The sequence below is a fragment of the Hydractinia symbiolongicarpus genome, chromosome 1, assembly GCF_029227915.1.
Source record: "Hydractinia symbiolongicarpus strain clone_291-10 chromosome 1, HSymV2.1, whole genome shotgun sequence".
Classification (NCBI taxonomy): domain Eukaryota; kingdom Metazoa; phylum Cnidaria; class Hydrozoa; order Anthoathecata; family Hydractiniidae; genus Hydractinia; species Hydractinia symbiolongicarpus.
This window is the reverse complement of record NC_079875.1, coordinates 23,214,311-23,233,073: the sequence shown is the minus strand read 5'-3', so window position 1 is coordinate 23,233,073 and position 18,763 is coordinate 23,214,311. Positions and strand designations below refer to the sequence as shown.

Genomic DNA, 18,763 nt, shown 5'->3' with positions numbered 1-18,763 from the left:
GAACAAGTTTAGCAAAATAATTCATAAAATGCAAAATAAACTCAGTTTATTAGAAGAAAATCAGTTACATCAATGGGTGTAACCACTCTAGATGTGTTCTTCTTTAAATCAACAGAACGTTCTAAAAGATAAAAAAGCAATACTGGCATGACATCCTGCTTACCTTCGGTAAAAAAAACAATTTAGTTTTTTCATCTTTTTCTTTTCTTTGGGAAATATTGATTTGTTATCAAGGTCTTAAAACTTTCACTAATTATGCAAAATTATGACATCATCAACTAGCCCTAAAAATGTAATTGGCCTAACAAGCATATTACAATAACTAAACATTAAAACTCCCAAGGCAAACATAATAGCAAAAAAAAACCATAAAAACCCAGCTTTGGAAAAACTTTTAAATTCAACATCAAACTCAGAGCTAGTTCATGATGTCTTGCAGAATTAGTGGAACTTTTAAGTTCCAAATCTTAACAAAAATCAAGATTTTCCAAAAAAAATTAAATATACAAATTCCTAGACAAATTCTCAAGTTCTTCAGATAAAATTAACTTATTTTTCCTAGCAGGTAAGCTTCAAAATTTTCTAAATTAAGCTGCATATATTTTTATGTTAATATAGTCCAGAGGAATGCATGCACAATAATTTTGATATCTTTAATTTTTTCCACTTTTTAAAAAAAAATCGCATCATCCAAAAAGAGGAAAAAACTTTCACCTCAAGAAGATTAAAATATTTCAACAATCGGAATCGCTTACCATTGTCTTTATCATCAGCATCAGCAAACAGATCTATAGATATATCTTCACCTTTAAATTTCTCATAAAATTGTTGCTAAAATAAAATAGAAAATGCTGGAACAGTGAAAACCAGCAAACAATAAGATTAAGCACATAATACCAATTTTTGCTGAATTTTGATCAACATGGGCAATTGCTTAAGCCAAATAAGATAAATAAGTTGCAATTAGATAATAATGTTATGCACAGATACTAAGAGATGAATTGATTAAGATAAAACAAATATCAGGATGACATTTGTTTGCCTTTCACAGGCACCCAGTAATTTTAATAGAGACCTTAAAATCTACAAAAACTACACTTTCGTTTCCAATAAAAGGGTAAGCTTGTATAGGCACTTAGTTAACCCATAAAATGTTTATTTAATTTACCGCTATATAATTTATTACGTGTACAGTGATGGTAGAAAATACAGAGACAACAACAACAATAATCTTACAGCAGTTAATGTTGCTGATTCATTGATATTACTCATCTCCATCGTAGATGCATTGTTTTATATCCCTGCAGGCTATGCAACCTATAAAAGTAAGTACCTTATAATAGGCAGATAATTTTTGCACATAAATTGAGATTTTTCGAAAGACTTTGCAGATTAATTAATGTAAAAAATTAAAATTTTCAAAATCAGGTACATTAAGAAAAACAAAAATTATCTCTTTATTACATCAGGGAAGCTCTATCACTGATTTTTTTTCGTGGTATACATTATTTAATTTTCTACTACTTTGACTTTACTTTAATTGAACGAAAATTTGCTTGTTATTATGACGATAAATTCTAGAGTATCAAAAATCTTTTCTGAAATCATTTAGCAGGATAAATAAGTATTTTTGAAAAAGACTTTACCGCATGACCTCAATATCTTTAATTGACATACATACAAATCAAAGTAATATTAGTAAAGATAATGCAGAATTTAACAGTTCTTTTCATATCACTTCGCATACAGGTCATTCCACTGTTGCCAAGACATCTCTCATAACTATAACCAGGAAAATACCATTCTTTAATCTTTAAAGTACTTACTAAAAACATGAAAGAAATTTTGTAGATCTCTTATTTATTAACGTGCTTTTCAAACTAAAAAGAACAATAAAATAATTCAAATTGAAAAATTAATTTACTTCATAGTTCCTGATAATGACATATTTCAATTTTTATAAGAGAAACATTGTAACATATAACATATAGCACATAGCATATGATTTGCACTGGCCATGTCAAGCAATTAGAAGGTGTCCCACTAAGGGAATTTGTAACTATAATTTCCAAGTACTACCCCAACTTGTTGAATCGTCTAAATTGTTTGATTAATAAGTGATTTGCAGTTTAAACTTTCAAAAATATACCCACCTCTGCAAAAACACACAAATGAGACAGTTTAAAAAACAGCAATGAATGAAGATTACACTAAAACAGCTAGGAAAAAACAAGGTTTATAGCGTATAATATATGCATAAAAAATGAAAAGTATGACATATATTTATGTGATAGAAAAAATGACATTAAGCTTTTCTTGTTATAAAGAAAATATAACTGCTCTGGTTAATGACAGACTCATTAACCAATTTATCTATAGATAAATTGGGTAATAAGAATATAGATAAGGTAGGGTCCATGCAAGCCAGATATAGGTGTATACGTTTCCATGTAGACTAATAAGTCATTCATCCATATGAATAGCAACATAAAGGAACGCCTGTTCTTCAAAGAAAACAAAGAACTGAGTGGACAAAGAGATTTGGTTTACAAAATAAAAATTAAGGTACTTCCTTATGGAAATTGGACAAAAATTAAGAGCTTTTGACTCCGAAAATTGAAAAACATCGTACTTTTAAAGACAAAACATTTGGGTTTTTTAGTGTAGTTGCTACAAATTCACAAACAAAAACTTAAAAGACAAAAAGTATCTCAACTAACACTCTAATATATACAGCCTTATGTTATCTACTCTTTTGATCCAAATTTGGCTAACAAAATGTATTAAAATAATTTCTTTCGCAGAAATACATTTTCTTTTGCTGTACAGATATTTATATTTTATTTTATAATTTCTAATTGTTACTGAAAAGTTTTTTTACATATGACACTACACATGGAGTTGAGACTCAAATTACTAATTGCGGTTTAATCTTGATTATTCATTGCCTCTCTATAAACAAGCCGTGACATTATTTTATTGCTGGTACTTTCTATCATTTTTGTCCCAAAAATATAAAAAGGCATGGCTTTTAACCAGTCATTGCATAAATTAAATTAAACAAACAGGGTAAATTCTTTTAAAAATTATTTAACAGATGTTCATGAGCTTTGCCAGTTTTTGTGTAAATCTACAAGATGTTTATGAGCTTTTGCGCTAACGTTCAAAGCAGGATGTATATTCTCTAAGTCATACAAATTCATTAACGATAAACCACATAAGCCAAAGTATGTATGGAGAACATCTAAAAAGAAAAAATATTATACAAATTATATTATACAAAAAACTATAACTTTTAAAACCAGAAATGATTTCAAACACAAAAAAGAATCTAATAACATTTTTTTCTTTTTATTTCATTTTATCTTGAATGGAAACTCAACTTAAAACTGCATCCACAGACCTTCTAATTGATATTTTTAATGATTCCAAATATCAAATTAGAAAGACTTACCCAAGGATGTTTTTGCAACACAGTTTTTATTTCATTCGATTTGACATGGGAAAATACTTAATAAAACAAAGATGTTGTATGTACAATGTTACATACCAGAATGAATGTCTGGCCATTTGCTAAAACCACCAATGATTGGGTGCTGTGTAGATAGTATGAATGTGTGGTTCTCTTCTATGTCAATCATATGATAAGAGTCTAACAACTAGAAAAAGATTATTGTTATAATCAAACTAAAGAAAAAAGTAGAGCTGGCGGGGAAGGCAGATTTGCTTTCAAGTATTTCCACACTTGGAATGTTGTGGCAGGGTTTCTTATGTCAGTAAAAATATCTGCATAGGCAAACTACACAAACAAGAGAGTTAATTTTCATGAAATAAGGAGGGAAATAGCAACAGTGAAGAAACATGGTTGCAAACTGTAACAAAAGACAATAAATACCTTATTTTTTAAAAAGCCTTATCTTCCCATTACAAAAAATGTATTCAAATTAATTATAGCGTTCACCTCACCTATCGTAAAAGCTGTGGGAGCACCAAGGACCCCGTTAGTTGAGTAATGATGCCATTTTTTGCAAAAATGGCATAATTTTTTTCGAAATAAGGCATGGAATATTATTGTATACTTTATGATTTTCTAACAACTAAAGCTATTTCTTGATGTTAACACATTATTTCTGACATCATTAAATTAAATAAAATAGTAAATAGTAAAAAATAATAAAATAGAGGCCAAATAACGATGCAAATAAATCACTTCATCCCCCAAATGGGCAACTAGGGATCACCTGAAATCAAAATCAGGCCAATTTTCCAAAGCTGGGTCGACCCACCTGTTTTGGTACTGAAGGGTAGATAACGTCATTAAAAAACCTTGAAAACTTTGATCTGCAATTTTTTGTCAAAAGTATACGATCATACACATTTATTTTTATTAGCGTTTAACCTCTACATAATACTATTAATTTTGCAAAGAAATTTATTTTGGAAATAGATAGGTCATTAATGACATCATCAAAATATATCTATGTAATTTTTCGTTCCTAACAATGTGAATATTTCCATAAGCAATAGTCAGGTTATTTTTAAAATGTACCAAATGCTTTTAGGGATTTTTTACATGTTGTTTAAATTTAAAACACAAAAGAGTAAACCGTTGCACTGAAAGTTTCTCAACTCACTTTTTCTGTTGTTTTTTTCTTTCGTTTCTGTTTTTATTATTATTATTGGTCAAAAGATACATTAATAAAAATGTTTTCACACCCTACTTTCTTTTTCTTATCATGAGAATTCATGATACTTGTAATTAAAAGTTTTGGAGCAATGTCTGCCATTTTTATTTTATTTCAGTTGATATCACATGACAGGAATATAATTTTAGTGAATGCCAGATTTCATGAGCAAATACCTTTAATGATGCACCAACCCAAAAGGAATAACATGTATCTACAGGTTTATTAGGTCTTCCTTGAAATCCATTCTTTTGTCGAACTAAACACCATCTTTTTAGTTTTTCTATCTGCATTGGAGTAAAACAGTCATTTAATTTGTTCATTAACACTAACGATGCAAGTGCACAGAAGGTTGATCCACCTGCAAAAGATAGCAGTAAACAAAACTTACTTGTCATAAAACAGTTCTTTGTACTAATATTCATAAACATCTGATGTGGAAAAGCATTTATCTGATTTTTCCTTTCAAATAAAATTATTTAGTTAAATTCGATTGATTATCTAATGCAGTATAGTTAATCTTCACAGTTTATTCAAAAAAAATTTTCAATTACATTTTCATGATAATGTCTGTGATTTCCTCAATAGCTGTCTTGTTAAAAAACTCGAAAGATTTTTAAAGACTGACATACCATGTGCTTCCAGATGAGGTCCTTGAGAAATACCATAGTCATAACACTAAAACAAAGTTTAACAATCAACTAATAATTTACACAAACAATCTTTCAATGCTATCAGATCATGCAAAATAAAAAAGTAATTTTAATCAGATCATTTTATCAGATCATGCACTTGTTTATTGGTTTATCTCTTTAAGCTATTGCTGATGCAGATTAATTTTTACCTAAAAAGTTATATATATGCATAATTGGCACTCACCATGCTGTCTTGAATATATTTAACTGCGTTTGACTTGTCCAGTCCACGCCAGTCATTTAAGATGTAAGAAATGCAGCAAGCACAGTAAAGAAATCTCATGTCATTTTCACTACCTTCAGGAGTTGAATAAAAGCTAGAAAACAAGGACCCAAAATTGAGCGGAAAAACTAATGAGGAGGACTTGTTTGTGTTACTAAATATGTAAGCTTTTTTTTCAGGAATATATTCACTCCAAATCTCTACACAACACTATGTTTTTAAAACATTATAGGTTTTACAAGCCACGGTCCAGATTGTTTCATTATGGGGGCATGCTAGGTGTCACTAGCGCTGTTTTTATATGCTGATTAGCTGGTCTACGAATATGTGTAAAAAAGTGTTGAATTTTTCTTTAGCTCTATTAGGTACTTAACATATTAATTTACAATTGATTCAAAGTCTTTATTGACCTAAAAAAATTGATTTTTATGAGAAATTTTGAGTTATATATCAATATAAAAATCAATGTTCTTCTATATTTATCAAAAATCAAATTGACACTTGTTGTATTCTTCAAATCGCCAACGTTGACATTTTTAAAAAAACAAAGTGGTAAAGAAAATAAATGTGTAAAATTTATCTACAACCTTGTAAATAATACATGCACGCGATGGGCAAACAACATCACTTAGCCAACCAATGTTTAGTGTGCTAGCTGAACTTTCCACAATGTCTCCATTATAGAACAATCAATGTGCTCGACAACTCAAAAAAGTACGACAACATAAGGTTGATGTGTGCTGTTGTCAGCAAAATTTAGCAACCTTTAAGAATTTGGATTACCTAAAATCTTAGTCCGAAGTCAGCGGTGAGCATTGAACACTGACAAAGTTCAGAGTGTGGGTTACTTATATGAAAATCACGTTTTTAATTGCTTGTAGTTGCAATTCCCCACTATATTTTGTACTGTAGAACAAGCTTATTAAACCTTTTTATCATCAGTAAATTTGACATGGTACTAAACAATGTTGTGACAGAGGTAATTTTACTGACGTATTTTTAAGCTAAGTTCATGATCAATATTTCACTTTTAATACCTTACCTTCCATTTTCTAGTTGCAAAGATTTTAGTCCGGTTATGAGAGCGTCTTTATTTAAACGTGAAAGATCATCATTCAGTATTACCAATGACAACAGTGCAGTGTACGTCATAGCAACATGTGATCCTTCATAAGTGTGTGAAGCAGAAAATGATCCCTAAAAAGGCAATATTATAAGAACATACCGCCTGATTAGTTGCGAGTACATAAAGGGAACATCAAATTATATCAATAAACAAATAATTTTTTGACATATACAACAATTTTTTTTGTAAACATTGTAGGTAACCACAACTCTTGCAAGTCTTAAATAAGTCTTATTTTTTTATCATACAGAAAAAAATCCAAGCTATGGTTGCTAAATTAAGTGATACAAAATTTAAACAGCCTGAAATTAGCACACATGTTTTCATATACAATGGAGCTTTAGTAAAATATACAGTACCTCCTTGTTAAACGAATTTCCTAAAAATGGCGACCCTTTAAATCCATATTTACTGGAGTTCTCACCTATAAAGAAATGAGAAAATTATGGACCAATTTTAATATGATGAAAGATAATGCTTTGCCTAATTATAGTCATGTCACCTAAAGTTTACGCACCTTGGTCAAACTTTAATTTAATTTAATCCCTGCTAAGTTAAATTGAGAGAAACGGCGTTCCTTCCAAAGAGTGGGTTTCCATCTGTTATCTGTGTGATTTTAGTTGCGTAAGACTGACCACACATGAATATTTTTAGGAAAAACCATTCGTCCTTTCTGGGGCTATTATCCACGAAAACTTACGCAGGGGACTTTAAATCAAGTGTCTGAAAAAGAAAGGGGATCCTTTGTAAATGTGGGTGGATATTAAAGAAAACAAAAGAAATTGTTTTAAATGTGGTTATTTATTTTGAAAACATTGTATTTGAAATTTAGTATAGAGACCATCTCTATCGATTTTGCAACATCTGCTATACAGCTTTTTTGTTTCTTCGTAAGACGGTATGTTCCAACGGCCATTATTCAGAGGATGTACGTCTAATGGTCCAGCCATAATACTCTTTGCTGGAAATACGTCAATATCAAGACCAAGATGTTAAGGAACCAATTCAAGTATGGAATTGCACCCAACATGTAGCTTCAAGCAGTCAATCTTCAACGCTGAGATAGGTCCATCTTTCTCAAGCAAAAATCTCCACAAGGATTTAACAATGTAGAAGCGCTATTTTCCGTGTAATTGGTAAATGACGCCAAACCATTTCTGTGTGATATCATATTCTTCTGCTGGAGGACTGAGACTTTTCCACAAGTCTAGCAGCATGTCTTCATCTGTGTTTTTATCAGAATCACTATTTTTTCTTTCAATTCTCCTGCTCTCTTCTTCACTCTTTACAACATCTTCCCCACTATCATCACTTTCACCTTGGTCTTCATCACTCTCATCATCGTCATTGTCATCGCTTGTTTCATTCTTGCTTTCGTCATCACTGCTCGAATTAACTAATTTCAATTTTTTCTTCGGTACATTCACTGAATAAGCTTTTGCTTGAGGCCTAGATCTCTCTGCGCAACTGTAACGCTTATATATATATATATATATATATATATATATATATATCTGATTTTTTTTAATGTGAAAAGCTATGATCAAGAAAATAGGCGATTTAGGCCATGTCCTTATTATTTATAGCTTAGAAAGTTTTTACATTGCAGGTAGAAGGATTTCAGAAACTGTGAATCTTAAAATTCTAAATTATTCTTACAGTTCAAGAGGAAGACCAACAACTAACATTGTGTTTTAAGTAATTACATATATTTCACATTAGGAATTGGTTTTTTTTAAGGATAACAAATCTGAGATGCAATAAAAACTAAAATAAAGTAACACACTTTAAATCCGATGCCGAAAACATGATTTATAAAAAAATATGAATTTCTTTATGATGTTGTTTTTGTGGTATTTTTAAATAAATAATTTTGTATTTCAAAACACAACAGAATCAAATTCAAGCAGTAGAGCTAACCAAAAAAAGTTTTCACCACTCAAGAGGGTCTCAAAATAATGCATAGCAAAAAGTAATTGTTTTGACTACTAAAACTGTTGGTGTGTTGCCAACCAATCCGGTTTGCAATAAGAATAATCAAGTTCAGCCTAATTCACTAAAACAGTTTGTTTCTGTAGTTCATGTGGCACAATATCTTACTATAAGGCAGTAAAACTGTGTAGTTCTTGAGGTATATCTGAATTCATTTCTAAATAATAAAATAAACGTTCCATTTTGACTTCAAGATTTGCTGGATTGTGTTGACCAATCTACTGTAGTGTATACAGACTACAGTTGCGCACAGCACTTCTCAAATAGTCTTTACTAACCTATTCTGGTTGTGTAAGCCTAACTCACGGAACACATAAATCCAACAATTGTGCCATTAAATGACCAGCTTGAGAAAAGACTTGCAATTTCTGCAACAAACTCAACTACTTTGCTGCTGTATGCTGTCAAACACATCTGCAAATAGTATCCCAAAGGTCCATTATGACCCAACCAGTGATCTGTTCACTAGTTTAACCAGCACTGTGCAGGAAATTCCAGCAGACAACACTCCTATCACTGTCAATGCTGACCAAAGTCCAGTTGGGACTTTGGTGAGCATTGGCAGAACTTTTTTCCTAGTGCAAACCTATGCCTAGCTGGGACCAGATTTCTTTTTCAGCTAAAGCTCTCACCATTACAATTTCCACCATGTCATAAACGTGTTATGGGGGGAGGGGGGGGGGGGGGTTGATATTAGTCCATCAAGGGTGAATCAAAGCCCACTTTAACGTGTAAGGGTACCATACCAAACAACCAGTCTACTTCTTTGACAAGGTAGATCATGTCACTTCAGCACACAAGGCTGTCTTGCAACCACGATTCTACCATTATCCTTCCCACATCCAATGGCACTGCAACCATAGCTGCTGTGTTCGCTTACAACTAAAGGAAATATTAAATCAATGCAATCACCATTTCCACAACCTACTAAGCTTCATACCCTCTGACTGCCTAAACTGGAAACTTATATCCGTAAATAGTTAGCGTCAACTGCATTTAACAACCATGAACTCTCCACCAGCTAAAATCTACTTTGAATCCAGATGCAGTACCATACGCCTGCCATACTCCAATTCCTGCTCCACATCATTGAAAAGCCAAAATCTTAACCGACATGTTCAACAAAGCACAATCGCTGAAGTACCAATCAGCATGCTTGTCACATGGTGCAGCCTGATGGTGATTGTGAACAAGAAATATGGCACAGGCTTACCTTACAATGTGTATACCCACCAACATTTACCCTGGTATTGCAAATTCCATAGAAAAAGTACTCCTGCGATAAATTGCGCATCCCAAGTTTTAAAATTTCAAAAAGAGTCGAAAAGTTAAGTAACAAAATTCCTTTGCCTCTGTACACAGCATAGGGATTGCTGTGTTGGTTTAGCCGGGAATTCCAACCAGAAATAAACTTTTTGACTACTTGTAAAACAAACAATTTTTATATCTGAATAAATGTAAGACTATCACTTTCGATATTCCAATTTCGGAAATCAAAATCACTGAGCAAGTGAAAAATTTTGTAGTGCAGTTGCCATCCCTGTCATCACAAGGCTTGAAAGCATTACATTCATACAATAAAACTGGCTTAAATGAACAATGAATGACATAATACCTAAACTTGCAGAAACAATAGAGGAAATTTTGATCAATTATTACTATAGTGTATACTGACTAGCATTTATTCTCATTACAATGTAGACAATATTGTGACTGGCCTTCATGCTTTTAATCAAATCTGTATTCGTATTGTTTGTTTGCCCAGCAACAAATTCAAAACTGTTTATTATTTTAGTAACATAGAACAAGTTGTAAACGTCGTAAACTCTAGGGTTTCTGTTTAATGCATATAATAAAATATCTTAGTTTAAATTTTGTTACACATCGTTATTATTCTTAAAAAAAGAAAAATATTAGACTTTCTGCAAATAATTTAAAGAAGTGCTTTGGAGTCATCATCAAATCAAATATCTTCCCACTGTACTATCAGATTCACCTTCTTAAGTGTGCTAAAACATGAGGTCGATTAAGTCCCAACAAAAGATAGGTAAAATTAAAAACAGCAAATTTTCAAACACGTCAGGTAATCAAGTCACAGTAATCAAGTCAAAAACATTTTGTACATTGCATAGTCCTGACGTTACAAAACTTTATAATTCTTTATATTTTCTTAATCATTTGTTGAAAGTACATGGAGTTTAAAGATCTGCATAAAAATAAAAACAAATAAATAAATTTCAAAAAAAGCTAATAAAGTATATGCACTGTTGTTGTCATTAAAATTTCAAAGAACCTATATTTTTGCAGTGTTTTTTTTGCCTAAGTGAAGAAACTTGCTGCAAACCTGATAAAACTTTTGAAATACCTTAAATCAAACATTCATAATTAGTTTATTTCAAATAAAATGGTGATAATATGATTTTATAAACAAAAAAGGATAATTTTTTATCGGCTTTAAATTTTTCTTAATCTCTAAAGTAAGGAAAAATAATTTTTGAAAAAGGAGACATTGTAGAATTTGCTATGATAGTCTACTTACTATTTTTAGATGGACAAATTTGCAGTGAATAAATCCAATTGATAATGTGTTCTTTCTCATGTGGCAATTTGTGCAATGACTTCAAGATGTCAAGACCAGATAAGGAAAAAAATAAAACAGTCATCCTAGAAAAGAAGAAAGATGCTTTAAAGAGTAGAGAAATTACGCAAACTTTTTTTCCTTGTAAGCAATTTTATTGATCCATCTGTAATTTCAAACCTCACTCTAAAATGATTTACTACTAAGGGTCAGATAATGCCAAAACACAGCATATTCTATTTTGTTTTTAAATTTATTTATTTCGTTATTGTTGTTCAATTCCAGACGATCTACACAACTAAAAAAGACAATTCTCTAAGGCAAAACAACATTTATGAAGAAAATGCAACTGTCAGGAAGTTATATTTTTCATGGTTTTACAGACTAGTTAAAAATCACAATAAGTTATTATGGTGGCATATACCCAAGATATTACATTCGTTATTTTTAAGATGATAAGGTTTAACTAATAACATTTTTGTCAGTGTCTTATATATTTTGTTAGGATGAGATAATACAAAAAGATGTGATATTTTTGCTCACATATAATTGAGTAGTAAAAATTGATACCCGATATACATCACATATAGCAAAAAAGTAATTTTTGACATTTTTTTTTTCGGAAAATATTCTTGCACCATTAGAAAGCCCAGATTTTTTTCTATTCAATACAGCAATAATTTTTTTTATTTAAAAAAAAAGTTTTTTTTCTATACTCATACTTAATGACTTGACTAATGTTACAATCACAATTTTCATTTTTTTTTACCTTCACAGGAACTAATTCCACAAAAAAAAATTGATTTTAGGTGAACCGGGATAACAGCAAGCTGTTTCCTGTATTCTTAGCTTTTAAAAAAAGTGTATTACGCCTATACACATATGGTAAAGTGTTTACCTGTTCTAAACGGTCGGCCTGGTGTTAATGACTGACTGTGTCCTGACCTTCTACTAGCGTTGTGATAAAGTTTTTTTGGAAAAGGCTGTAACACCTAAGCGCTTTTTACACAATTTACTTTACTAAGTGGTCAGCCTGGAGTCACAATTAATTTTTGAACTTTTTTGAAAACATATTCCACTAAATAAAAAAACCTTGGCTGCCTGTCTTTGCTAGAAAAAAATAATACACCATAATGTAACACCATGTTGTGTGCGCTTTATTTGATTTATGACATACTGCGCATCTGTACTAAAGCCTCCCACATCTAACGGTTTTTAAAAGCATTCCTTCTGGTGTTAAATACCAGATTACACAATTGCTTGTGGCGTTTTGTTGCCGTGTCTTCCAGCTAGAATTATGTAAATTGCTAATTTGGGAGAAATCTCCTATTAAAAAGAAGAAAAAAAGAACAATTCTATTGTCAAATATTTTTATTTATTTAATTTTACTTTCAGGCTTCACTTTAATAATAAAAGCATCCTACCTACTAGTGTCCATGGAAATATAAGCACTTGGAAGAGCATTGATGCAACGTATAAAGTACTTTATATGTTTATCTTTCTTGAACTCACTGTCTTTCAAATGTTCCATTTTACAACATCAATTGTAACAGAATTAATATATAAGATATATGCTACTACTTCTAAAAATAAGAAATTAATTAACAAGGCTTCAGGTTAAGTAAAACATCTTTCTCATATTTCTTAATTTGCACAGTTGGTTTCTAAAGATGTGGTAAAAAAGACTATATATATGGGTAATATGGAAGATTTCTTCATAAAAAACTTTTTCATGTGGATTACTTTCACATTAACAAAAATTAAAATTTTTAAGATAAACTTTTGCGATTTTGTCATTTATTAGTTTTCAAATTTCTCGCTGGAAATTCTTACCCATGTCCCACAGTAACTTTTTCATCCTTATCCTAATATCATATACAAAAGCTATGCAACAACTTTTGAAGGAAAATAAAAACACATCAGAAAAAAGGTTGTTATAAAATATTATAAATTGGTCCCTGCAGCCATTTTGGTGTCAGGAGTGTTAAAAGCTATACTAAGTAAAAGTCCTATTACTTCGTTAAAAATTGAAATAATGACTTGAAAATTATTTTTTTATGTTTTTAGACCAGTTTGATGAAATGAACCCAAAAAAGTTTTTTACTACTACCATAGTTTCTGAGTTCCTGAATTTAGCCATTTTTGGAGACACAGATAAACTGTTTTGGACAGCATATCAATTTTGACAAGCCAAGTGTACAGAAAACATTCAAAGTGATTCTTAGGATTAAAAATAATTTAAACAGATAAAATGTGTCCCAGGTTTAGGACCAAATACCTTATCCAGCTCAAAGAAAGTGAGAATGTGCTTCTAAGGCACACTGCCAAATACATAATCTAAATTTTATGCCGTATAAATACAAAGTGGTTAGAAAGTTTTGTTTTTTTTGTCCACCTGGATCTGCAACACGTTTACTTGCACTAATCACTCAGCCTAGTGCCACTCAGAATTAATTTTTGAATATCCACAGGAACTTATTATGATGAAAAATGCTAAACAACTGTATTTGCTTTGCAGAAGTGTCAATAGGCTTCATCATAAGTCCTATGAATGTTGGTTTATGAAAAATATACTGTATCTTTAATGCAATAAGCGCTCCACTGGATTTGTAACACATTACACTAAGTGTCCTCCATGTGACACAGTTTACCCTTCACTAAGTCTTAACCTGGACAAAGACTTTAGGTCTTTCCGCTCCAAGCGAATATTAATTCTGGCTATTACTATTTTTCCCAATATTTGTTATTTCATAAGAGAAACCTAAAAATCTACAAAAATTTATTTATGAAAAATAGGTTCTCGTTCGATAAAAGAAACCTGCACATTTGCAGAAATTTATTTATGAAATACAGGTTTCTGTTTGTTACGACAACATATTTAACCAACATGCAATGCCTTACATACCTAACTAGCTATATACTCAAGCCTTGACTGTCAACTGTTATGGGAGGTCCAAATAGCTAGCCGGCTATCTTTATTTAAAATGACAGAATGCCTTGAAAAATCTTTTGTGTAGCTAGCTACAAAAAATAATATTTTTAGCTCTTGTACTTTATCAAGTCATTGTTTAATAACAAATGTGCCCCTGGAGTGCTGGCATGGTACTAGCTAGGTAGCTTAATACCACAAAATAAATATTATCCAGATGCGACTATCTTTCATCATCAGACATCAGAAAGGAACCCTGGGTAATTTTGAAAAAATGTGGTTCTGCCTTATGATTTTCAGATTTTTGCTGCTGATATCAGCATATTTTAGCCCTCGAGTGCCACACCTCTGTATACATAGGAGTTAATTATCTCTAAATGGCCTAAAAAATTGTCTTATTTTATCGAATTTGCGCATTCTTTTTGGGCACAGTCGCACACAAATTTTTCGTAATAATGTTTATATTGCCATCCAAAATTTGTGCAATAGAGAAAATTCGACATTTATATTTTCTGTCAATCATCAGCTTAGCTTGCTGATCAAATTAGTTTTAACTCAATGTGAAGTACATGAATTAAAAAATATATAGCCTATATTTATTAATCCAGTCAAGTGCATTTTGCAAAATCATGTCAGATCATGTCAGATCACACCCTTTGTTAAACACTAAGGATAAATATTACATCCGACATGTTGCAGCCTGCTTGGTAGAATATCCACCGCTCTGGTTCAGAAACCCATTTTGAACGTAAACAAAAAATGGGTATGGAAAAACACATGGTGGCTACACTAAAAAAAGTGCATGGAAAAAGAATTTAAGATGGGAAGATTTTTTTCAAGATCTCACAGTCCAGTCCAGATGAAAGCATATGGTAAGTTTCACACATTTTTCTTGGAAGCGGTAGTTGTTTATCTTTTGTTCTTATTAATTATCCTGCGAATCTCGTAAGTTATTAACTTGGGCGTAATAAACAAAAGATTCTTGAAGAAAAATAACTTTTATAAATGCACATAACTATTGGTAAATTGTGTTAACATAATTATTCCCAATAGTATAATTGTAAACATTATTAACTGACTGTTAAATCAATTTCACGATCTCCTACGATACTCACACGAATACCTTTCTGTTTCGGCGACACCATACAGGGTCTGCTGGAGAAGAATTTTTTTATCATCCAGAAATCAATCGTGGAAAGATTTATTAATTCTCGTCGAATTGTTATTCACGATCCCTGTAAGCAATGCCAAGTTGGAGCGCATGTTTTCCAAACTCAAAACTGTCAAAACTATCAATAGGGGTTCATTGTCACAAAACCGACTAGAGTCCCTTTTGAGGATTGTCGAAGACGGGCCGTCTATAGAGCAGTATGACCCATCAAATGCTGTAAGAATGTGGATGGAGGAAAAGGACAGACGACCAAATCAAAGAAAACGGTGTGGATACAAAACACGTACAGGTTCCAAAAGGAAACTTCCCTCGCTGAGTGACGGCAGTTCAAGTGAAGAGAACAAAGATGTGGATGACAATGTACTTTTAATCGATTTATTTGGCAATGACAACGAATATGTAGACTTTCTAGGTTTTTAAATACTTTGTATTTCTCTCCATAGTTTTTCTTTGTCTTCCCAATTTTGTTTTATTTTGTATTTTCTAAACATAAGCAAAGTGATCAAGGCAAGTTAAGGCTTAGCAAACAATAAGTCTCCTTAAAAAATACGGCAGCAATAAAAATTCAAGTGCAAAAACGATGGCGAAAATAAATTAACATGAAAGATCTTTTATCACTCAAATTTACAAAAATGTCTTTTAAAACAGAAAAGGCTTTTTCAAAATATAAAAAGAAAAGAACACAAAATTATCTACAATTAAATCCATGATATAACGTCTGTTCTGCCTGTAAGTGCAGTTTTGCAGACTTGCTTCATCCATGCTCTGTCGGCGTTCACCTCCGCATTAGTTAAGAACCGCATGGCTGGATTTCTTGTGTAAGACCTGGTTACCAACGACGAAGGGGCCAGGCAATAGAGATTCATGTCTACGTAGTTCTTTTAACTAAGTCAGGAGTTGGTGCTACGTAGTTCTTTTAACTAAGTCAGGAGTTGGTGAAATAGCTAGGATGGTCAGGTTGGCTATGAATAGGCTTGCTCGTGGATTAAAAGGACTAGAACTATTCAATAATTCCGAGATCTAAACAAATAGAAGTGTCCGATCAAGACTGAAATCTATCAGAAGTTTTGTCCGACGAAAGTTTAAAACAGGCTACGGACATGTCCGACCAAACTGGAAATGTGGCGGACATTTTGTCTGACGAGTCTCCAAAAATTATTTCGAGGGCTGTAACTCTAACCAATGTGACGTAAAGAGCCATTATTTGATAGTTTTATTAACAGATTTGCGCAGGAACTAAATAGACTAGCGAGAAGTATTGTTAGTTGAGCGGCATTATACAAACTTTTGAAAAGATAAAATAATTATGTAATTTTGACAATTGACAAATTTTTTTTGTCAAAATGACACTTGTTTGTTCAACCCAGGCCTTTCAAATTTTTTTTCAATGATCTAATAACTCAAGATCTGCAACTTGGTTTGCAAGAAAATTCTATGGGTAAGCTTGTATAGGCCCTATATGCTTACTCACAAAATTTGATTGCAAACGAACATGCAGACCCCAAAGGGGTTGTCAGCAAAAATTTGAGAGGCCTGGGACAAGCAAACAAGTGCTATTTTGGCAAAAAGTTTTATGTTAATCAATTATTCACCTTTAAACATCTACTCATTGATCGAGTTTGAATGCACATCCCTTAACAGGTCAAAATTACTAATGACAGAAAATGTCAAAATCCGCTATTACTTAATATAACATCATAAATTAAATCTGAAACTCTTTAAATGTGAATATTTTGAGAATGAAAGTAGCTTCTTAAAAATTTTAAAAAGACTCTATAATATAAGTCCAACATCATTTTATAACTTGGGTTCCCTTTAAATATTGTGAAAACAAGTCTTTTAAAAAGTTTTTTTTGTATATATTACGTATTTTTCAGCTTTTCCAAAGAAAAATAATACATAGAACATCAAGAGTTTTCTAAAAATTTAATTTTTAAAGGAAATAAAGAACCTTTAGACAGAGAAAAAGTAGAATACATAAAACAGATTGTTTTTCGATATTTCGATGTATCGCAAACCAACCAAAAATCGACTTAGGCAGATGCAGTTAATGCGATGAAGGAATACAGTACCGCCTGCGTGTAACTTTACATGTGCGCGATAGTTATCACCTTCGCATGAGCTTTTGGTAGCCTTAGAACTTTCGTTGTTATTGTTAACCTATTGTTAAATACATGAGCTATTTTTGCATGTTGAAAACAATAGAGTTCATGTCTTGTTCGCGAAATTTAATTAGCTCATGTGAACTGTGTGTGTCCCATTGTTGTATTTAATTGCTACAGTCGTCAAGAGATCCACGAACGAAAATAAAATTTAACAAAGGTTTATTGTTTTTACTCACTTTACTTAAAACTTTAAAAATAAAAGCTTTTTTAGATCGCGTTTTAAAAATTTAAAAATGAAAAACGGTGATAGAAAAGATTTTTAGAACACATTTTAAAAGTTTAAGATTGAAAAATGGCGATAGAAAAGCTTTTTTAGATCGCGTTTTAAAAATTTAAAAACGAAAAAACGGTGATAGAAAAGCTTTTTAGATCGCATTTTAAAAGTTAAAAAACGAAAAACGCTGATAGAAAAGATTTTAAGATCCCATTTTAAAAGTTTGAAAACGAAAAACGGCGATAGAAAAGCTTTTTTAGATCGCATTTTAAAAGTTTAAAAACGAAAAACGGCGATAGAAAAGCTTTTTTAGATCGCATTTTAAAAGTTAAAAAACGAAAAAACGGCAATAGAAAAGCTTTTTTAGATCGCATTTTAAAAGTTTAAAAACGAAAAACGCTGATAGAAAAGATTTTTAAGATCCCATTTTAAAAGTTTGAAAACGAAAAACGGCGATAGAAAAGCTTTTTTAGATTGCATTTTAAAAGTTTAAAAACGAAAAACGGCGATAGAAAAGCTTTTTTAGATCGCATCGCAAAACAAAATGTTCTCACAATTAGATCTGTCAAGAACGTCAAAAGTTAGATTTTTAGATTTTTCTTTCTTCGGTATTGAAATTTAATTTGTTTTCAAAATCTTATCGTAAAGGGGAAAGTCCTGAAAGTAGGGTTTTTCCGTTTGCGTTGTTAAACGTTGCTTTTATAAGAAGAACTTTTAAAAGTTTTGCATGTTAAAAAATATGCTTCGATGATAAAGAATTATTACTAAAAGTTTTAAAAAGTAGCAACATTAGTTTTTTTTAAATATTAAGTGTTATGTTCGTTCTTTTTTCTAAAATAATATATTTCAATAACCTTCGTGATCTTTAACACTTTTAAACAATAACATGCATGTTACATGTGACAACAAAAGGATTCATCAAATCTTATTGTTATGACTCGTGCACGACGATAACAATAGAAAGCAATTAAGTTTGTGTGTAAAC

The 18,763-nt window shown here is 31.4% G+C and overlaps 2 protein-coding genes across 7 annotated transcripts in view; both read right to left on the bottom strand.

Annotated features, from left to right (window-relative positions):
- LOC130647114 (coiled-coil domain-containing protein 87-like) overlaps window positions 1-2,119 on the bottom strand; it is a 38,647-nt gene extending 36,528 nt beyond the window's left edge. For 4 of the 6 annotated variants that reach the window (XM_057452857.1, XM_057452881.1, XM_057452874.1 and 1 more), the window contains exons 1-4: window positions 1,827-2,119; window positions 1,237-1,317; window positions 756-831; window positions 69-121 (exon numbers count right to left, since the gene is read on the bottom strand). In XM_057452857.1, the coding sequence (XP_057308840.1) occupies window positions 69-121; window positions 756-831; window positions 1,237-1,278 (171 nt within the window). In that variant the 5' untranslated portion in view covers window positions 1,279-1,317; window positions 1,827-2,119. Of the gene's footprint in view, window positions 1-68; window positions 122-755; window positions 1,062-1,236; window positions 1,318-1,646; window positions 1,791-1,826 lie in introns of those variants that run through there. The other 2 variants (XM_057452866.1, XM_057452898.1) reach the window with 2 other exon arrangements.
- A 910-nt stretch (window positions 2,120-3,029) lies between these two features.
- LOC130647149 (geranylgeranyl transferase type-1 subunit beta-like) lies at window positions 3,030-12,911 on the bottom strand. Its single transcript, XM_057452910.1, has 9 exons — window positions 12,724-12,911; window positions 11,261-11,385; window positions 7,089-7,153; window positions 6,646-6,800; window positions 5,565-5,697; window positions 5,318-5,363; window positions 4,862-5,046; window positions 3,551-3,659; window positions 3,030-3,244 (listed from the first exon to the last, which is right to left on the bottom strand). Exons 1-9 carry the CDS (start codon window positions 12,828-12,830, stop codon window positions 3,102-3,104), a joined length of 1,068 nt encoding a protein of 355 aa, XP_057308893.1. The 5' UTR covers window positions 12,831-12,911; the 3' UTR covers window positions 3,030-3,101.
- Window positions 12,912-18,763: the final 5,852 nt, after the last annotated feature.

What these genes read in the sequence shown, in the direction of transcription:
- LOC130647149 (XM_057452910.1), bottom strand. Translation starts at nt 12,830, where the DNA reads ATGGAACATTTGAAAGACAGTGAGTTCAAGAAAGATAAACATATAAAG. An exon ending in AATATATTCAAGACAGCATG is followed by an intron (nt 5,364 to 5,564) that starts GTGAGTGCCAAT and finishes ACTTTGTTTTAG; the next exon opens with TGTTATGACTATGGTATTTC. An exon ending in GGGTTGGTGCATCATTAAAG is followed by an intron (nt 3,660 to 4,861) that starts GTATTTGCTCAT and finishes ATCTTTTTCTAG; the next exon opens with TTGTTAGACTCTTATCATAT.